General features: G+C 52.3%; 1 protein-coding gene across 2 annotated transcripts in view; it reads right to left on the bottom strand.

The window, feature by feature from the left end:
• Positions 1-1806: 1806 nt before the first annotated feature.
• The window catches only part of unm_sa1614 (un-named sa1614), a 53289-nt gene continuing 40360 nt past the window's right edge, over positions 1807-14735 (bottom strand). For both annotated transcript variants that reach the window (XM_069179583.1, XM_069179584.1), the window contains 10 exons: positions 14003-14118; positions 11455-11522; positions 10767-10874; positions 9698-9932; positions 9409-9588; positions 8235-8298; positions 7531-7592; positions 6277-6467; positions 5351-5473; positions 1807-4484 (listed from right to left, as the gene is read on the bottom strand). In XM_069179583.1, coding sequence (XP_069035684.1) covers positions 4410-4484; positions 5351-5473; positions 6277-6467; positions 7531-7592; positions 8235-8298; positions 9409-9588; positions 9698-9932; positions 10767-10874; positions 11455-11522; positions 14003-14118 — 1222 coding nt within the window. In that variant the 3' untranslated portion in view covers positions 1807-4409. The remainder of the gene's footprint in view (positions 4485-5350; positions 5474-6276; positions 6468-7530; positions 7593-8234; positions 8299-9408; positions 9589-9697; positions 9933-10766; positions 10875-11454; positions 11523-14002; positions 14119-14735) is intronic.

The raw sequence follows: 14735 nt of genomic DNA, 5'->3' as shown, positions 1-14735 counted from the left end.
GCGTGCGCTGTGTGTGTGTGTGTTTTTTTGTGCGTGCAAAATCATCGGCTCTTGCCTGGGAACTTGGAGCAGGTCGTCCGTGCTCTGGGACGAATCGCAGAGTCAGAGGTAGGCGAAGGCAGCGCTGAGGCCCACCAGCATTACAAACACGTGCGTTCCCTCTGTCCATCAGCCCTCGTTTTCCTTCCTTTGCCTAGACGCCCCCACGGCTCTGGTCCTGCAGGGGTCGCTTTCACACTTGTCCCTCTTTCACATGCGTTACTGCAGCAGGAGATTGAGCTACAGCAGGTAAAATAATATTGCGTGCTTCAGCATGGGAGCGCCCTATCCCGGTTGTGAGAACGAGACGCACAGACTGTCCAGCTGTTTGGTTGTCTGGGAGCAAGGCAGTGCCATCCCTAAAAACGCCATGTGGGTTTCTGCCTTTTTCTTGGAAACCTCTGTGCCTGTTCCCTTTATAAGTCCCAGGGTCAAAATGTCAACATTTCCTTTGAAGCAGGAGTAGTACCTCCCCAACCTAGAGGTAGTGTTCTGGAAGAGGAAATATATCACTACACCCTTATTATATGATCCAGATTTATTACCTGAATGTATCAAAGTGCTGGTATTCTCCATTTCCACTGGTTATTCACTAACTCGCAGCTTTGTAAAAATTGTTTAGCCGTAGAAGGCAAGTTTATTTCGGTGAAAAAGGTTAGATTCTGTGCTCTACTGCTTTGCTAAAGCCACACTGCTGGTTCCTTGAAAGAAGAACTTTCTTTCCCAGCCCCACCACTGTGTTCCCAGCACTGGACAGAGGGCGCGTGGGTCCCTTGGGTCCGCACCCCGCAGGAGGCTGCAGGACCCCCACAGCGCACTCCCCCACGTGTGTCTGTGATTCACACAACACTTTTCACAAACAAACAAAATCCCCAATCTGCACTTGCCAAAGAGTAACCCGTGCACAGTAAGGCAGGATTTAAGAGAATCCTGAAGACTGTTTCCGAACCGCATCTCCCAGGGGCCTGCCTGACTTGAGACATCAACCCTTCAAACCGACAGATACTGAAGAAGAGCCAAAGGCTTTCAGCAAACGAGCGTTGACATGTCCCCTTTCATTTTAGCACAGGCTTACTTCCGTATGAAGCCGGTTACTGCGAATACAAAATTCACTTTCCGCACACCTGCCTCACTGGCCTCCGTGAACCCAGACTGAACTCCATACTAACATGCTCAAACTGTAGGTGGTAAGGGCAGAGGAGAAGGCTCATAAAGGTGAGCAAATTCAGGGGTGCCCAGTCCTGCTGTTGGGGGGGGGGGGCTGATGTGTCTACAGGGTTTCTGGGTGAAACCGGTCGAGCTGAGACGGTAACATTAAGAGCCGAGCTGGAAAATGTACAGGAACGTCAGCCCTTCAGGATCACAACAGGAAACCGCTAATTTAACCCACTGCAGAGCTTTAAACAAGAACAAAAAGCTGTCTCCTGTTTCCTATGGTAGCCACAAGTCAGCTGATGACGTCATGCCTCTGCTGTAGAAAATTAACCTGTTAAACAGCTAAAGAAGCTCCACAGCCGAAACCCTGCCTTTCAGCGTGGAATAAACCTGTTACCAGGTCCTTCGCTGACTACACATGCCGATGCAGCTCCCAAACATATTTCTAATATCAATACCACGCACACACAAAAAAGTTTCTAGCTGACAATGAGAGCTCTGAAGTGTTGTCTGTATTCTGTGTTTGAGACGACAATTTTAACTAATTTAATGATAAAGAAATGTTGGGTGGACTCAAGGGAACTAATCAAAGCAGGGGTCAGTATAGGTGCAAGAGTTTATTTAACTTCATTATAATAGAATAAAACCAGTTATACCATATCACATACAGAATAAACATTTTTTTCACAACTGCATTCCACCATTAAAAACAAATTTGTAAAATATAAATTGTTTATAAAATAAAAAAATAAATATGAAAAGTAAAATTGCACAAGTTAAAGGTAGATAATACTTATTTCTTCTGACAAAAACAGCAGATAACATTAGAGAAAAAAATAACAACGAAGGCAGAAAAGATAATTTAAGGCAAAAAAAAAATAGAAATGAGAAGCTGTTTTTAAATAGGTCTGTTCTCCCCCTCATGTCATAGAAAAATAACAATGATACAACAGCTAGCTTCCCAGCTTAATACTCTTTGTCAATGTTACAGCAATAAAACACGGACCAAAAGAGAGCTTCAATCTCATCTGAATAATTTACAATTACTTAAAAAAATAATTGTTTGTAAATAGGAGTGGAATAGGTAGAGTATGTTGGACAAAAGAATCGTTACGGAGTAACCCATCAGGGGAAAAGGCAAAGTGCCCTCTGGCATCTGTAACAAATTTCAAGTATTTATCTTCAGCCAGCATCTTTTTAAATACCCAGAGGAGACCAAAAAATGTCTCGGAGCTACTAGAGATCATTTCACAACTCACAACACACAGACTCGACGTACAGAGGGGGGCATGATGTTGGAACAGAACAATGAGACGATTAAGAGATTTCAATTTCAAATGTTTGGTACGCTTTCTCTCTCAGGCAAGCTTAGATGCTTTCTGAAAACGTTCCGTGTCACAGATGCTTTTTGTGTTCTTTGTGCTTTGATCATCACTACAACCGGAGAGCAGTGCGAACCTTGGCCGACTGGGAATTGTGTACTTTTGAGGACCCAGGTTTACTTGCAACATCGCTGCAGGATGTCACCTTTGGGCAACAGTGCTCACAAGCACCCGGGCGCCGCTGGCCGCTGAACATCTCCCCCTCGAAAGACGGCAGGCCCTTATCGCCCAGACTCATTTCCTGCAGGCGGGACTCGGAGTGCCGGCTGCCATGGCGATGCACTTCCGGTCCACGGCAGAGGCCGCCGTGCGAGGGGGCCCCAACGCGGAGCCCGGCGCTGATCGAATCCGGCGGCAGGAAATTTGATTGTCAAGAAGCTCTCGCTAGCAAGCGGGGGAAAACAAAACAAAAACGAGGCCCAAGATCGCGGGCACCTGTCACGATTTCTGTGTTGCTGCCGCTACCTTGCAAACAGCGCCTCTTTGTCTGTGCCGAGCACTGACAACTCGGGCGGTCCGTGCCACAAAAACCCACTGACGAGCAGCACCTCCTCGACAGCCAGTTCTTCAGAGAGCCTTACAGGGAACAGTTTTTGCAGGCTGGACACATCGCAAACCCCATTTTGAATTTCTACCCCTCTCGGCTCAGGGCTCACAAAGACGCGCTTCTAGACTTGAGTTTCTCACACTCGTTCCGCTGTGCGGGCTGAGCTGTTAAGAGTTCGGTTTCAGGTGCAATGGTGCTGTGTGTGTTCAGACAGGCTGGAGCCGTTCAAGACCATTCCTACTCTGGTGGGGCCATCGGGTGTGAACCATCGAGCCTTGAGGAGCGATGCACAGCCTGAGCGCCATCCTCTCATCCCCCACCTCTTTCTCGACAAGAGGCCGACTGACCGGCGCGCTGGCCAGCCGAGAGACAGTGCCGGCCTGGACCAGCCGCTGGTGACTGTCAGCGCACACACAGGCACATTTCTTCAAAGAAAAATCCTGACAAAAATTCAACCCCTCTCCCTCATGCATTCATCCATCAGTGCTCAGCCCATGCTGGCCCTCTTGTCATCTTATTATCGGCTTTATCCTCATCTAAAAATGAGTACGTGCTAATTGAATACATTTACCACATACAGAACCTACAAGAGGGGCTGCACTTCAGGTCTCTTCCTGTATGTATAGTTCTTTCCATTGTCTTGGCGGAAGGGACAATGCGGAGCTGGAACTCTTTTTCATCAGGACAGGCACACGGGATTCTCCTTGCAGCCTGTGCATGGGCTCTGCGCACAGGAAAAGTGAGGACGTTGTCTCTTCGTGTTTTGGGGAAGCAGCCTGCTGAATCGGTAGCGCTTGCATGAACAGCGCCCAGCGTGACGAGCCCCCAGTGGAACTGCATCAGACTCGCTCGCTCCCGAGCTCCAGCTTCCACTCAGCGGCACGGGGACGAGGGTACAATCCCTGCTTCCAGCCGGGCCATTGGGCTGAATCCCCCCCCCCAATTTCTAATGGCAATTTTCCCATGGTGGAGCGAAGGGGCGTGTGCAACAGGAAGTCATGGAGTCATGGAAAACACAACAGCACACCAGCGTGTCCTGCAGCGCCTGCAACCAGCACCGTTCACCCTGGGACTGCTGAATCTCCAGGGGCATTTTCCCACAGCCCCTAGTATTCGTGGATGAGATGTGTGATTCTGTGTCTAATGCCTTTTCATCTAAGAAGCCCCATGGGAGAACAAGTGATGTGGGTACTGTGGCTGTCTCCCGGGCACGAGCAGGTACCGTGTAGGCGCTGGACTGGGGGCGGCTCAGGAGTCAGGCTGCTCGCCGGCTCCACGGGTCACCTTTATTCCGACAGGATGTGAACGAAAGAGGCGGGGAACAGGCCCCTCTTGTGCGGATGTCCCTCGATGTAGCCCAGCTGAAACAACAAGACGACGGTGTGAGGGTCTTCATCCCACTCCACAGCGAGGTTTAAAATGTCACACACATCCTTCCACACGGCAGTTTAAGACACCCTAAAGGCAGATGCAATGTTCCTTTTTGACTGAGCCACAGAAGAAATGTTTTTCTTTCCTAAAATGACAGAAACCTCGTACTGTCTCAGTTTATGAAATCAACAACTTGCCTTGGCGGAAAATCTATGGAAATGACCAATTAAGCGCTCGTAATGTCTGTAATGCCTAGACTGAACGTGATTCAAAAGAGAATTCTGTTTGTTTGTTTTTTAATAACCAAGGCCAAAGTGTTTTTCCTAGACAGGAGAGAATTAAGGAATTAGGAACAGGACATATTCCATGAACCTGGAAGGAATTTGCGAGAGCAATCGGAAATTTGCAAAGGACTCAGCGAATCTGGAGTCACGGCGCAAATGGATCCCAGCTGGGGAGCGGCTCGTTCACTCGCTTCACGCATTCCAGACACACTGCGCGTGTTTTTACTTCCCAGCCCCTGTTTCTGAAAGATGACCTCGCAAGACGCCATGTGTATCGGCACAACGAGGGAGGGAATGTGCTCCGGAGAAAATTGAGATGCAAAGGCGGCTAATGAAGAATCCAGACAGGAAAGGAGGCGGAGAAGGAAATCCAGAGGGAAACCTGAAACCACACACAGGCTGAACTCTGACCGCAAGGGGAGGCTGCCCCCTGTTGACCAGAATGCCACCCTGCAGCCGATTTTCCTTAAAGCCTTTATATCCTGCAAGCGGCAGGATAAACGCAAACTGCAGAGAGGCACGGCCCGCAGTGCCTCACCTGCGCAGGCGGTGTCCTGGGGCACAATACCTACCCACCAGTCGGCATCCTCCTCGGCCATGACGACCAGCACCTCCCCCTCGCTGAAGGTCAGCTCGTCGTGGTGGTCAGCCACGCAGTCGTAGATGGCCTTCACCCTTCGCACCCTGGGCTTGGCCTGCGAAACCGCCCAGTCCGGACAAACAAGAGGAGAAGGGAATTGAAGGAAGCAACAAGGGGAGACTTTTTTTTCAGCAGCTACCAGCACAAGACGGGAGGGAATGGCCGCTGGGAAACAGGCAGTGAGAGGGAGGCGAACGGAATCGGCCTCTGTGCGTCACAGCGAGGCAGCGCTACAGACTGCTCCCTCTTAACCAAGAGACTTCTGTGAGTAAGTCTTCTGTGGGCAGTTTCTTGTGCGCACACACACCATGAGCCGAGCCGAAGACCCGTCACACGACCGGCCTTGTGGTACCGAGCCCCAGCAGGCCCAGTGCTCGTGCAGTGCTCGGGGCTCAGCCGCACCCGATCTCCTGCGTCTCGGTTGCCGAGCCTCACGCGTACAGAGCAGCGCAAGCCGGGAGCGACACACAGGCTACACGGCGCCAGACAGGACCAAGACCCCCCTCCTTGCGTCTGCCTTTCGACTACGTCACCAGGAAGCACACGAAAAAAATCACACAGTGATCCCGAGCCAAGTCCTGCACGGGTCACACTCGAGCCCTGAGACCCCTCTCCTCCCTGACGACGCCCACTGAATTCGGCAGACACTGCGCCCTAAAAACCTGCCACCCCCCAAGTCCTCATTAAGCTCCCCCATCTCCCAGTTGAGTTTTCCAGAATGCGGCAGGTGATCTCGCCACACAATGCCCACAATCAGGCTCAAAGGTTGTAGCTTTCAGGCCTTTAAATCCGGACAAGCTGGTCCCACGTGCGCAGCGGACCTGCAACGGACACAACGTCAACGGCGCCGGACCGTACCAGAGCTTTCCTGGGCAGCGGGTGGGGGGCGGGGGGCCCCAGGAGCACAGGGGAGGCACCGTTGGGCTCGGGTCCGTCCGCGCGGAAGGGCGGGGAGCTGGGCAGCCGGGCTCGGCCGCTGGGCTGCGGCGTGGCGTAGATGCACTGGGGCGAGCTGCCCTCCCTGTCCGCCCTCCCTGGAGGCCCTGGCGCTGGGGGAGCGGGAGAGGAACAGCGTTTACCGGCCGGGGCAGCAGGGCATTCTGCGTCCATCCACATCCAGCACTCCGCCTGCGTTTCACCAGAAGCTCGTTCCCAGGAGCACGAGGGTCGTGCTGCACTGTTAACCTGTCCCTAACCCAGCCTGGAGCCGACACAGCGCACCCTAGTGCGGGGGTGGATACATCTCGTGTGAAACACAGTTCCATTAAAGCAGATCTCCTTGCTGTTGGCAACATGCCCTTCCGTGAGCTGCATGAGAACGATGGACAGACGGGACTGCAGGTCTGCACTTAAGGGACGGTGTTTTGTTAAGAAAAGGACAGCAAAAAAAAATTAAATAAAGGTGCTCAATTAGCTGGAAGACTTGAGATAAAGCATTCGGGAATAGCAGTATTTACTGTCTAAGCAGTTAAGGTTAAAGTATGATACTGGTCTCACTTGCTTAAATACAGACAGCAGTGTTACCACCCTGTACCCTGCTCTCAGCAGCGAAGCACGCCGGGCCTGGTCAGTACTGGGATGGGAGACCACCAAGGAAAGGCAAGACTGCTGTAACAAATGGTGTTGGTGGACCAGTAGGTGGCGCCCTTTCCTCTGGAGCAGAATTTCCAATGCACTGCCCCAGTGTGGTGATCAGGGAACGTTGTGCCTCTAGGAGGTGCTGTTCTTTGGATGACATGTTAAACCAAAGTTCTGACAGCTTGGTCATTAAAGATACCATGGCATTGTAGGCCACAAGACTAGGGTGTTAACCCCCGAGTCTTCATTCAAGTCTACTCTGGGTATGAACAGTCTGGCCTCCGAAAGTTCCCTCTTAATTCAGCTGGTGCAGCAGTTTCTCACCCCCCGCACAGCAGATCACCCCAGATCAAGCGGGGTGAAGTCTCTTCCTATATGTATAGTGCCTTCCGAACACTAATAAACACCAGGTAATATTATTACAATTATTTATTCTTAATACTCCCTTGTCTCAGTCTGAAACCGTGACTGGGTACTGCAAAGAGCTTCATAACAGTACATCCCTGCATTCCCCAAGATAGGTCATTCCAGTACCTTTCTCAGGTAGCTCTGGCAGGGCGTTGAGAGTTGTCACAGTGTATTTTGGTGACCCTAAGCTGAAAGGAGAAGAAAACAGAATTGAAGACATCGGGTTCCATGCAGGCAAATCCTGGGTAAAGTGACCATCATTCAGTAAAGAGTGTGCCACGTGTGCAGGTCAGGATCCTACAAGTAGATGACCCGACTGGTTCGCTTGTAACACTTTTGGGATTTCTTGGAAGCAGTGAATCTGATTTCCAACACTAGAGGCCCTTACTGTGTTACCCAAACGTTAAACTTGACGTTCACCGGTCAGCGGGACAGAGCTAAATTGACACGCTGCCAAAAGACATGTTTTTCATAGGTTAGTGTTTTCTCTATGTATTTGATTCTTTTCATTGCTAAGTGATCTCTTCTTCCTGGAAGGCAAAGGCATCCAAGACAATTTGACATAACACGAGATAAACATGGCTTGAGAAGAGAGTACAACTTCGTGTTTCTGTGTTTAGACAAATGATGATGCTTTCTTGCAGGGAAAGAAACGCGATATTAATAAAAGTGTAAAAAATATATCTACGCCACAATGTGCTAAACCCACCGTAGCATTACCACTACTGTCCACTAGAGGGCACGCAAACCCTACTATTGAACATGGTCACCGTTTCTGCGCGTCTCGCTTGACAGCAACGTCTGCAGCCCAAAGTGAAAACTCAACTCACGCAGATTTCTGATATACTCCCTCTGGACCGCTGTACCCCCTCGAGTTTCCAGGGAAGCCATAATCTGGAAATGAAAACGACAAGGTCATGCAAACGGCTTTCTAAAGGACAAGAGTTATCGATCGTAACGATGTATTAATGAACCGTCCCCTCTCTGATCGGGTGCCGTGACTTGTGTCGTGGCGGGCATGTTGAACGTGCTGCAGCTGGCCTGTAGGTTGGCCGTGCTTTCCGAAACTTGGAGGTCTTTAAGAATGCGCTAGATTGACACGCATGAGAAATGTATAGTTTGGGACTGTTGAGAATGAAGTTACTAACTGAGCACAGAATCCGGCGACCGAGGCTGACTCGTCTCGTCTCTGCTCCTAAACGGAACGGAGGTCTAGTCCCAGGAGGGCGCAGGAAAGACAAACATCATGCATAACTCAGGAACAATTAATAATTCATAGCGGTTTCTGCCGTGGTATTTCAGGCGTTATCACCACAGGGTGGGAACACTTAGCCGAAAAGCGCTGGGACTGGGCAGAACCACAGGAGCGTGAAATAATCATTCTCTTTTCTCAGAGTTTGTAGACGTGTCCCGCAGGGCGCTGACGTATCAATGATCACTTTCCTGTAGCTCTGGCCTTTCCTGTAGCTCAGTTTTTAAACAGGAAATCCAACTGTAGTAAACATCTATTATAAACAATGCGATAACTCAATGAATGAAATTCAGATTTGTACATTTTAAGGATACCCTCACAGAATAACGGTTCGGTTATGACGGCTGAAGGGCTCAAAGAAAACCCATTCACACGCAGCGAGACTCGGAAGAGCAGTTCTCTTCTGCAGGGCGCGCACCGTCTGCAAACGTGGTCCCGTTTTGTGGTGGCCCGCCATCCTCATCCTTCGGGAGACTGAGCCTGACCAGCGTCCACCCCCCCCCGCCCCCAGGCCTGCAGTCTGGCGCCTCCGGACCGGGCCGGGAGCCCAGACGGACAGGTGAAAGGGTGAGAGCAGCCCGGCCCACCTCTCCCGGAGAGATCCGGGCCGGCGTCACGGCGCTCGTTTGGGGACCTGGGCCGGGGGAGGTCCCGGCTGGCTCCCTCTTGCGTTACGCCGGAGAGCCGGGTTGGCGCCCAGGCGTTGCGGGGCGGGGCGGGGCGGGGCGGGGCGAGGGCACACCTGCACTTACCCAGGGAGGTGTGGCGCGGGGTGTGGGGGCTGTGTGGCAGCTGGGGGCTGGGCTCCGACAGGGTGCGCTTGTGCCGGATCACCAGAGGGGGGGGCAGGTTGCGCCTCCTCCCCGGCACGCTGTCGCAGCGCGCGTCGGGGGGGCTGGCCGGGGGCGGAGGAGGCGGGGGCACGTTGGGGGCTGCGAGGAGGAAGAAGAAGAGAGAGAGAGAGAGAGGGGGATGAGAGCGTCCGGCAGGGGGAGCCCTAGGGGTGGCGCCCAGCCCCCCTGGGGAGCGCGTCTCTCCTACCTCTGATCCGCGGGGGCAGGGGGGGAGCCGGCGAGGAGGGCGGGGGCGGCGGGGGGCTGTCCAGGCTCCGGGTCTGGGTGCTGGGGGAGGCGTAGGTCTCGCGGCGGGGGTCCCGGACCAGGCTGGCCAGGCGGCGGCCCACAGAGGCGTGCCCGCCGCGATCCGGGCCGGCCGGGCTGGAGGCCTGGTACAGACTGAAGGGCCGGCAGGAGCGCTCCTTCTTCACGGGGCCCAGCTGCGCGGGACACGGGACAGCAGCGCGGTGAGCCTTGGCCAGGTGCCTCTTCCTGCCCCTTCCCTCCCCGCCCCCCCCGGACAGCGCCGACTCGGCTTTTCCCAGACTCGTCTTACACAGGCCTCACTCGGATCGCCAGCTGCCGTGTCGCCCCAAAACCCCCAGCTGGCCGCCCACTGGAGCTCAGCAGGTGTGAGCCTGGCCAGTACCTGGATGGGAGACCTCCTGGGAAAGCTAGGGTTGCTGCTAGAAGGTGTTAGTGGGGCCAGCAGGGGGCGCTCACCCTGGGGTCTGTGTGGGTCCTAATGCCCCAGTATAGTGACGGGGACACTATACTGTAAAAAGGCGCCGTCCTTCGGATGAGACGTAAAAGCGAGGTCCTGACTCTCTGTGGTCATTAAGAATCCCAGGGCGTTTCTCGAAAAGAGTAGGGGTGTAACCCCGGCGTCCTGGCCAAATTTCCCATTGGCCTTCACCAATCATGGCCTCCTAATAATCCCCCTCTATGAATTGGCTACATCACTCTGTTCTCCTCCCCACTGAGAGCTGGTGTGTGGGGAGCATACTGGCGCACTATGGCCACTGTGGCACACTGGTGGAGGTGGAGGGGATCCCCATTACCTGTGAAGCGCTTGGAGTGGCATGTGCAGCTAGACACGTGTAAGGAATGATTATTATTATTCAGCAATTCAGTTCAGCACAGAGCTGGCCGATTCCAATTTGTTGGAATCTTCACCGATTAACAACTGAATTCCAGGAATCCCGTGTGTCCAGCGCCCCCTTAGTTTCTGGGGCACCAGCTTCCTCCTCCCTGCTAGGGGCTAAGGGGGTCACCTTCTCGTCCAGGTCGTCGTCGCTCTCGTACAGGTCCTCCTGCCCCAGCTGCCACTCGTACTCCACGTGCACGTGCATGTTGAACTGGTTGCTCTGGGCCTGGTGTATCTGGGGGTGGGGGGGAGCAGGGAGGAGAATCAGTCGCGGGCGAGAGGGGGACCCCGAGCTGGACACTATTCATGAGAACATCAACACAGTCCCCGTTTCACCCCGGGCCTAGAAACACCCCCTACACCAAGGGGTGCCACCAGGTCTTCTGCTGTTCCCCCGCAACTTAGCTCCACAGTTGAACTATTAATTGGCCTAACTGGAACAGCACCTCCAGCTGCATCTGCATCCCAGCCTGAGCTCCAGTCCTACACCACCTGCGGCCCTTGACTCTCACTGTTGTAGGACAATCCCAGCCCAGCCTCCCCTCCAGCCCAGACCCCAGCCTGAGCTCCAGTCCTATATCACCTGCGGCTGCACTCTCACTGTTGTAGGACAATCCCAGCCCAGCCTCCCCTCCAGCCCAGACCCCAGCCTGAACCCAGAGGAAGCTCATCCCTCACCCCCATGCTAACAGTCAGCTGTGCTCCACCTCTGTTCATGCATGTTTGTTGCTCTCGGGAGAAATGATATACTGGAGAAGACGAGCATCTCAAGAACAACAACACCACGCGACTCAGTGACAGGAAGTCTGCCTTACCAGCTCTTCACAGTGACTGTGCTTTAGTCTCCGAGCAATATCTAATCCGGTCTCGCCCGCTTCGTTCTCTGCAAGAGGACAGGGAGAGCGTGTGATCATCAAGACGGACATCAAGCCGAATCCCCCAGCACAGCCCAGACTGACTGTGCACAGCGGCAAGATGATGGTTCTTGTTCACTTTGGTTAACCCGTAAAAGAATCAGAGAGCACGTTAAAGGAAACAAAAACAGAACAGCAAAAAATAACACTGATTGATAGAAACTGCACTTTCCCATATTGTTATGACTACTTTACAACACACACATAAACGCATTTGGCACATCTTTCAGGGTTTTAAGGGGAAAAATACTTTGATGATTTAATGTGTTATAACAGTACAGCTCCTCCGCAGGTGTTTCTCTTCCAGGCTCTCTCTCACGTTCCGCTGGAACAGCCTGTAAGGACAGCCAGCAGAACCTGAGAGCCCAGCGCTGAAATCAAATTGTGTTAAAACTCTGCTATGCTGCTTTGTTGCGGCTCAACCGCTGTGTTCCCACGGATCAGGGGGCTCAACGGCACAGGACAGGCACTGGAGTTTTTCCACCTACTGTACGGGGTTATCGCGTCCAAGGAGGACTGCGCCGTGATTTTGTGTTCCTCGCATTTCAACAGACCCCAGCAGCCCAAACAAACCAAGGCCAGATTTAAAAGAAGAAAGCCTTGAATGCACCCAATCAATCTGCCATAAAAATCCGCTCTTTTAAAACTGAAATGAGCAGTTGCCATGCTATTTACTACAGGCCCACGCAATTATTAACTGCCCATTATTTAAGACGCGGCAACTGGTTGCGACAACTGTTCTGCTCAGAAGTACACGCCCACTGGACACACCCAAACGACACACCCTGACACACCCACCCGGAGGTGCAGCGTCTCTAGCTGAAGATGGTACAAGCCCGCAGGCACCCAAAGGCCACCAGAGCCTCAGGTTTGCAACAGGCTGGGATGAACCTGGCTGACTACTGCCCACTCTCACCTCCTATCTCTCTGGCTATCTCATGACCAGGCCCGAAGTGGTGATGTCTAAACCGCGGGGGTAAACTGATGCTCTGAATGAGCACTTATACAGTTAAGCTATTATGAAACCTCCAAACTACCATCCTTGTTTTTAAAACTGCAGAAAAATAAGTGTCTGCTGAAACCAGGGAGAACTGCAACTTGCCTGGCAAATATACTGTGGTAGACTATTACTTAAGAGCATTCTGTTGCAAGCTACATGCGCCGAGATCCCACCCAGTTTATCATTCACAGGGTGTGAAAGACTTAATAGACTCTGCTGTGGCTCTGCAAAAAGGAATTAATCTGCTGTTACAGGATTATCTGCTACTTATGTGAAAACAGCGCAAAGCCCATTATAAAGATAACAAGTGCTTCGACTGCAATGCAGTATGTGCCAATTAGCATTTAATTATCCAATAGCCTCAGGCTGATAAGCATGTGGAAACACAAGTAATCCATCTAGTTTAACAAACGTTCCTTCCCAACAGCAATTTACAGGAACTATCCGTTTTAAAGTGCATCATCGGTCACATTCAGTTATACCTGGACGTTATGAAATCAGCTTTGCTCACTGTTTATTCTTTTTGGTGTTCAGGTGTGTGAACGGCACCTCTAATTAAATCTTGGCTCCTTGCATTGCTGATGTTTCGTGGGGAGTCGACAGGCAGTTCAGAGCCTGGGTTGGCCAGGGCAGACAGCGGTCAGTGAGATCAGCGTCCTGCGTGTCCGGCTCATCACCCCAACGCCTACGCCCGAGATTCATTCATTCATTCAAGCGCTGAAAGAATTCATGTTTAGTTAACAGTGTTACAGGCTTTCCAGAAACTCTAAACGTCGTTACTTTTGTCACGAGTTGCCTTTTCTGTACAGCGATTTCAACGTGCCGCCACACCAGGGCTTGCGACATGAGCCAGACTGCACCACTGCCTCTGGTCCCAAGACCTCTGGGGCGCTTGCAGTGGGTCAGTTGCTTCCAGCTCCACCTCTTTCACGAGCCAGGAGGCTTGAAACCACAAAGAGTGTCACAATCCAACCGGGGCTCTGGAGTAGACCGCCCACCTTGCAAACACTTGATCTAATTCAGGGTCGCGGGGGAGCAGGAGCCTACCCTGGCGAGCAAGAGGCACAAGGCAGGGTACACCTTGGACAGGACGCCAGTCCATCGCAGGGCACACAGACACACACACTCACACCAGGACCAATTTTCCCAGAAGCCAATTAACCCACCAGTATGTTTTTGGACTGTAGGAGGAAAGCGGAGCACCCCGAAGGAAACCCACGTAAACACGGGAAGAACATGCAAACTCCACACGTGCACCCCAGGTGCGGAGTTGAACCCAGGGCCCCGGCACTGCGAGGCTAACCACTGGGCCACTGTGCTGCCCCAGAGCATGATGATGCTGCAATAAATGCAAAACTTTCACTCCTCGAGGAGGCTGGGCTGTTGGCGGAGGCGATCAAGGTTCCCTGACAATCCCGGAGAGGGACCCCGTTGCGGACGGTCACTTACTGATGTGCGTGTTGGCCTTCGCTCTGAGCAGCAGTTTAAGGCACTCGGTTTTGTTGTGCAGACAGCAGTAGTGCAGAGCCGTGTTTCCACGGACAGTCTGTTTGTCGAGATTGTTACTGCGGGGAGAAGAACGGCCAGTAAGCAGAAACAAAGCTGTGCCATTCCACTCCCCTCTGACCTCGATTTCGCTCTAGGATGGCACAGGCGCTATAAGCCCCCTGAACACTGAAACTGCACCCCAGCCTGTTTCTATGACATAATGTCCCAGCAGGTAACCAACCAACAAAACCCAGCTGCTTCCATCTAATCTGCCTTTATCAAATAAATTAAAGAAGAAAACTGCGCTGGTTTTAAGCCCAGCTGTTGCTTCTTCATTATCCTCACGTGACAGAATCTCTCTTCCCTCAGCAGGGTGCAGGGCTATAAATATATTTGCAGATGAAAATGCAGTTTTTTACATTAAGGGCTCACTACAACATTTGAATCATGCAGGGCTGTCTCCCTTGAACACACCAGGCTGGCCGGACTGCAAGCACTGATACGCCTTTTCTCTTTAGAAGCTCGACTTTCACGTTCCTGTCTTTTTCTCTCACGCATTCCCGAGTTCGATCATCTCTAGCATCTGTTGATTTATTAAGAAAAAACAATAATAGCCCGTCTCTGCCACTGTCTTTGGAAGTCAAGGAAGCGAGCACCAGCTTGACTTCTCAAAGCAACAGAATTCTGGATACTG

This window comes from Lepisosteus oculatus, chromosome 16 (genome assembly GCF_040954835.1).
Source record: "Lepisosteus oculatus isolate fLepOcu1 chromosome 16, fLepOcu1.hap2, whole genome shotgun sequence".
Lineage (NCBI taxonomy): Eukaryota > Metazoa > Chordata > Actinopteri > Semionotiformes > Lepisosteidae > Lepisosteus > Lepisosteus oculatus.
The sequence above is the reverse complement of the archived record's forward strand: the minus strand, read 5'-3'. Positions and strand labels throughout refer to the sequence as shown.